Below are 5,497 nucleotides of genomic sequence, written 5' to 3' on the forward strand. Positions count from 1 at the left end.
AAACCCTAAATAAGATATTCGTCGTTTCTCGCTACCAGCTCCTTCATCTCCAATGTCAACCTCCTATTTTCACGAGGAACTGGTGACGGAAATACTCAACCGGCTGCCTCCGAAATCGCTCTTCCGATTCAGGTGCGTTTGCAAAATCTGGCGAAATTTGATCGGAAATCCTGATTTGTTTGGCCCAAACAACCCCTTCAACCAAATCCGATCGATTCTCCGAGAGCCCAATTCTCCTCCTCTTCTTCTCGTCAAAGCTAAACACGGACCAGACGACTTGAAGCACATGTTCTATTTCCTCTCTCACGACACCCTGAAGTGCCAGGCTAAAATTACTCTAGAAGATTTGGGTGGATGTCTTCAACATCTTAAGCTTGTGGCTTCCTGTAACGGTTTGCTCTGTCTCCGCGACCGAAGCTTGCGGTACATCTACCTTTGGAACCCCGCCACGTCGGAGGGACTCAATAGTCTCCCTCCCCACGCTCAGATGAATTTTTATATGATGAATTCTTCTTCTTTCGATCCTACTCGGTGTCCAGTTTCTGTTTCTCCCGATGCCGTTGGGTTCGGTTTCGACCGGAGATCCAACGACTTCAAGGTGTTGAGCATTTATGATTTTGTTGATCGCAAAGGTAGATCGAAACGCCGGGCGGAAGTCTTCCGCTTAAGCACTCGGACTTGGCGGCGGCTTGACATCTTTGTGCCCTTTAATCAGAAATATAATTATTATAATTATTTTCCTACCACTGCTTCCGATGGGTTTTTTTTCTGGTGGGTGGTGCTTTGTGAAAGTAGTAATAAATTTCATCGGAATACAGAGTATGATAATGAGAAAATTGTTGCTTTCGACTTCAACGAAGAGGTGTTCCGTACCACTCCACTTCCCGACGGTTTTCATTATAATGATTTCTACTCTGTCAATTTCACAGTCTTCAATGGGTTTGTTGCTATAATAGGTTTTCCAAAGGAAAGGCTAATCACTGGTGCTCTTGGGTATAGACTCTGGGAAAGAACCTCCCGATCTTTGGGTATATGGGTTTTGTTTGAATTTGGTGTGAAGGATTCGTGGACTAAACTTATTGATATTCCACTCTCATTAGATTTTCCGGAAAAGCCGTTGGGGCTTTGGGGAAATGCATTATTTATGCAGAATGCAGAGGGGAAGCTGGTGTTGTATGATCTGTTAACCCATTCAGAGAAGGATGTTCTTCAATTTCATAGGAATAGAGTTGGTGGAGAAAAAATCGAGGATGACGATGAGATTTTGAATTTGGATGTAGATGGGGATAACCTAGTGTTACAGGTATTTCCCTACGTGTATTCGAGCTTGATTAATTTGAGCTTGGAGTTATCGAAGCACACGCACCACTTGCATTACAATCTTGAGGTATGGCTGCATTCATTGTCTTTTTGTTTGTTTTGTCTATGTTTTTCTCATAAGTATTAAGACTAAAAGAAACCTTTTTAACTTTCTCCCTCTTGTAAGTAAGTATGACTAGATTAGGTTTTTTTTTTTTTTTTTTTTTTTTTTTTTTTTTTAATTTTATTTTTTAATAACGGCGACTTCGCTCAGAGCCCTTTCGATCTGTGCACCACACTTTCGGAAGTTTTCCTGCACGGATGAGGATAAATTGCAAGCTTTTTACACCTTGGGATGGGGCTACACCTAGCAAAGTTGGGATCTAAAGAAAACGGGTTTCATGGAGGTCTTGCGGGTATTTATACTTTTTGAGAGCATATATATCTTTACTATAAACTGCACACATGGTTGGTATTTGGTAATGTAAGTTGGCAACTATGGCCACCACATTGGTCCCTTGGCAAGGCGTTTTATTTAGTTAGTGTTTGGCATTGCTATTTCGTAAACAAATAGTTTAATTTCAGAAAGGATAATAAAATCCTTATAATATTTCTAATGATGACCTTTGACTTGGCATCCTTTGTTCAACAGGTGCATGAGGAATGTTGACAGGAGATATTGCTATCAGCTTGGTTATTTGGACATGCAAGAGAACTGGTCTACATGTGACACTCACAAAATTTAGTTTGTACGATTTGGATTTGCTATTGATGAGTTAATTTATAAGTTTCAATTTTGTATGGCATTAGAGAATTTAATTATTAGGATCAAGAAAGGGAAGGATCCTCCCTTATAACCATTTTCTCATTCAATTAAAAAAAAAAAAAAAACTTATCTTAAATAAGTTTAGTAAACAAAGGAATATTGAACAGAGTTTTATTTCAAATGAGTTTGAGGAATTTTCTCTATTTCAGTCTATTAAATTATTATGTGCCCAAAATACATTTTATTTTCACGTGCATTTTTACACGAGTTAGTTGAATAAACTCTTGGAGAAAGTAGAAAACTTTGTCTATAAATATTTAGAAGAAAGACATATTGCCGATGCTATCCATATCCAAAGAGGTTCACTCTAAAGAAAAATTGTTACTTCCCTCTAGGTTTGAGCAAATTCACTGACTAACGGCCAACCGACCGACTTTCGATCGACTAGATGGCAGACAGGAGGTGGCATAATTTTTTATATTCTGAATTTTTCGGTGTGGTAGGCAAAAGAGAATTTTCTAACTGAACCGACTTTACAGACCAATACAAACCAACTCTACCGACAAATTTTACATTTTTTTCACATACCGTCTTTACCGATCGAACCGACTTTACCGACCACCATTCGGTTCGAAAGGCGAAATAAAATAAAATTTAGTAAAATAAGTCAGTGAAATTACCGATTTTAATGACATTGTCGGTTTGAAAGGCAAAAATAAATTTTTTTTACCAAAACCGACATTACCAACCTACGCTTAGCCTTACTTCCCCCTCCATCACCCAAATCTCATTATAATAAATGGTGTCCTAAGAGAGAAATAAATAATAATAATAATAAAAGCAGTTTTTTTTTTTTTTTTTACTTAAAAAATTCTTCACGCCATTAAATTGGGAACAAGATCCTCTCCAGTCCATTATGGACCGGAGAATATCCAGTTCATAGCTAGGATTTCATCTCAGAAATCTTATGGCCATAAATGAGACACATATCCCACTAATAAAAATAATAATAAAATATTATTTTAAATTTTTTTTAAAAAATAATAATAAAAAAATTAAGAAAAAAAAAAAAAAAAAAGCAGGGGGTGGATTTTGGGTAGGGGGTGGCTCAATGGCTGGCCAGGGGGTGGCCGAACCACCCCCATGGCTTATGGGGGTGGTTCGGCCACCCCCTGGCTGGCCATTGAGCCACCCCCTACCCAAAATGGGGGTGGCCGGCCATCCCCCTTTTTTTTTTTTTTTTTTTTCTTAATTTTTTTAATTTAAAATAATATTTTATTATTATTTTTATTAGTGGGATATGTGTCTTATTTGTGGCCATAGAATTTCTGAAATGAAATTCTAGCTATGAACTGAATATTCTTCAGTTCATAATAGACTGCAGAGGGTCCTGTTCCATTAAATTGACCCTCATTATAAATTGGCCCATCATCATCATCTATTAGGTTTAGGTTTGATGAACCAAAAGCCCTAAGCCACGTGTTTCGATCTCCCCACGCACAAACGCTAAATAAGACACCACCTCTTCAGAGATTCATTACAGCTCCTCCTTCAAGCTCCAGCCGTCGTACCTGTCGGGAATTGTTTGCTTTAGTAGACACCAAATTTGTTGTGAGGAAAATTATAGGCAAGAGAAATTTGTTGAATTCGATTTCAACAACGAGGTATTCCGAACTACGCCCATTGTTGATGGTATTCATTTTTTGGGTTTTTACTCTGTTAATTTGACGATTACTTGCTATGGTTGGTTTTCTACTTGAAAGGATTGGATATTGGTGTACAGAACCAACCGATTCTTGGTTATATGGGTTTTGTTTGAATTTGGTGTGGAGGAGTCCTCAATTGAGTGATGATTTTGGCAAACACCTTTGTTTTTTTGTTTGATTTCCCTCTTCTCTTCTGGAAGGAAATTTCATAAAACACCTCAAGCATATTGTGAATTAATTTTGGAATCACAAAACTAGTGAACTGAGATTTTTACAAGGATTGCTCTCGAGCAATTTTCTCTGGTTGAAGATGTAGAGAACATCAAGAAGGTTTGTAAAGGGAAGAGGAGGGATTCGAACTAGTGACACGACTTTATGAGGTGTGGTCTACAGCCAAGTGATGACTATTTTTTTATTTTTTATATTGGTTTGATGTAGAAACTTGTACACCAAGGTACCCAGTTGGGTCACCCAACAGACAGTAAACCAAAATTTCAACCATCAATAGCAATCACATACATATCGAATGGGAAGCATATTGAGGAGAGAAAAGAAGAAAACTTTCCTTTATGTTATTCTACGTTTTATTGCGTTCATAAAGTTTTCCTTTCTTAATTCCATGCATGTATCAAAATCAACATAACATAAATTTCACTGATATTCTGTGTTGAGATCTTATTCTTATATTACATTTTCTTTTACAATTTTGTCTAATTAACTGTGAAGACTATGCTTTATTGCAAGTAGGATCCAACATTCAAATATAATAATAATAATAATAATAATAATAATACAAATACTAAGCCTGGGACATATATGGCTCAAATTTGGATCAACATTCCATTTTTTGTTTTTTTTCAAAAAGAAACATTGAGATTGGCACTTCAGGTCAGGCTGTTGAAAGAGGAAATACTTAAAAATTTGTAAGAAACGAAAGTAGATGGGTGGCTTGGTATAAGAGCTCTCACAAAAAAAAAAAAAACAAAAAAAAAAACAAAAAAGAGTTGAGGGCTTCACGTGTTGGGTCCAGTGGAAATCACCGGGTATAAATTCGGTAAGGGTTATTAAAAGGCCCGGTTTACCAGACCCGACCCGCGCCATGTATCCTCTCCTTTGTTGAATGCTTTTAAGACGAGTACGCACTCATCAAATAGCTATAACTATAAGCTTGTTCATTATAGATCTCTTATAAAAAAATAAACGGTAGAGATGGGATGATTGGGAAAGGCAATTTACACTTTATTTTTTCACTGGAGGCGATAAACTCATTTGTCAATTAAATCAAATGTAGTTCTAATTTGAACTCAGAAGATAAAAGCAGGTGGCAATTAATTGCTGGTTTGAAGATGTCAATCTGAACAAGATCCTGCTCCTACCGTTCGATACAAAATTTGGGTACATACAAGCACAAATAAACGGACGGGACGACTACCATGTCAAGACAGACTAGAGTAGTGGCCTAGCAAAGATTTCATGGTGCATTACACCAAGGGTAGCTACAAAAGATTAGAGTACTTATTAGTATACCTTTTCTCCAGATATCCTCCAAACTAGACTGTCTGGGATATTGCTCTGGCCTCCGGATGTTTTGTTTCCCTGGAGTGAAAACAGCTTGTTCTGTAGTTTTGGAATACTGCAGATCCCAAGTACTCAATACCCATCATCGCATATAGGCATACCGTATAGGCGTATAGGATACATAAAGTAAATCGGGTCAGAAGGATAA

The 5,497-nt window shown here is 37.3% G+C and overlaps 1 protein-coding gene across 3 annotated transcripts; it reads left to right on the plus strand.

Moving 5' to 3' along the window:
• Window positions 1–2,132, plus strand: LOC132167647 (F-box/kelch-repeat protein At3g23880-like). Of its 3 annotated transcripts, XM_088513920.1 has the most exons (3): window positions 1–1,387; window positions 1,576–1,715; window positions 1,952–2,132. In XM_088513920.1, exons 1-2 carry the CDS (start codon window positions 53–55, stop codon window positions 1,684–1,686), a joined length of 1,446 nt encoding a protein of 481 aa, XP_088370046.1. In that variant the 5' UTR covers window positions 1–52; the 3' UTR covers window positions 1,687–1,715; window positions 1,952–2,132. The 3 variants fall into 3 exon arrangements, with proteins under 3 accessions (XP_088370046.1, XP_088370045.1, XP_088370047.1); XM_088513919.1 differs by having other exon boundaries at window positions 1,576–2,132; XM_088513921.1 differs by lacking the exon at window positions 1,576–1,715.
• Window positions 2,133–5,497: the final 3,365 nt, after the last annotated feature.

This window comes from Corylus avellana, chromosome 2, assembly GCF_965113065.1.
Source record: "Corylus avellana chromosome 2, dhCorAvel1.hap1.2, whole genome shotgun sequence".
Classification (NCBI taxonomy): Eukaryota; Viridiplantae; Streptophyta; class Magnoliopsida; order Fagales; family Betulaceae; genus Corylus; species Corylus avellana.

Bases quoted from the DNA above. Each gene is read 5' to 3' on its own strand.
- LOC132167647 (XM_088513919.1), top strand. From the start codon at position 53: ATGTCAACCTCCTATTTTCACGAGGAACTGGTGACGGAAATACTCAAC. The intron at 1,388-1,575 runs GTATGGCTGCAT...CTTCGCTCAGAG, and splicing joins ACTTGCATTACAATCTTGAG to CCCTTTCGATCTGTGCACCA.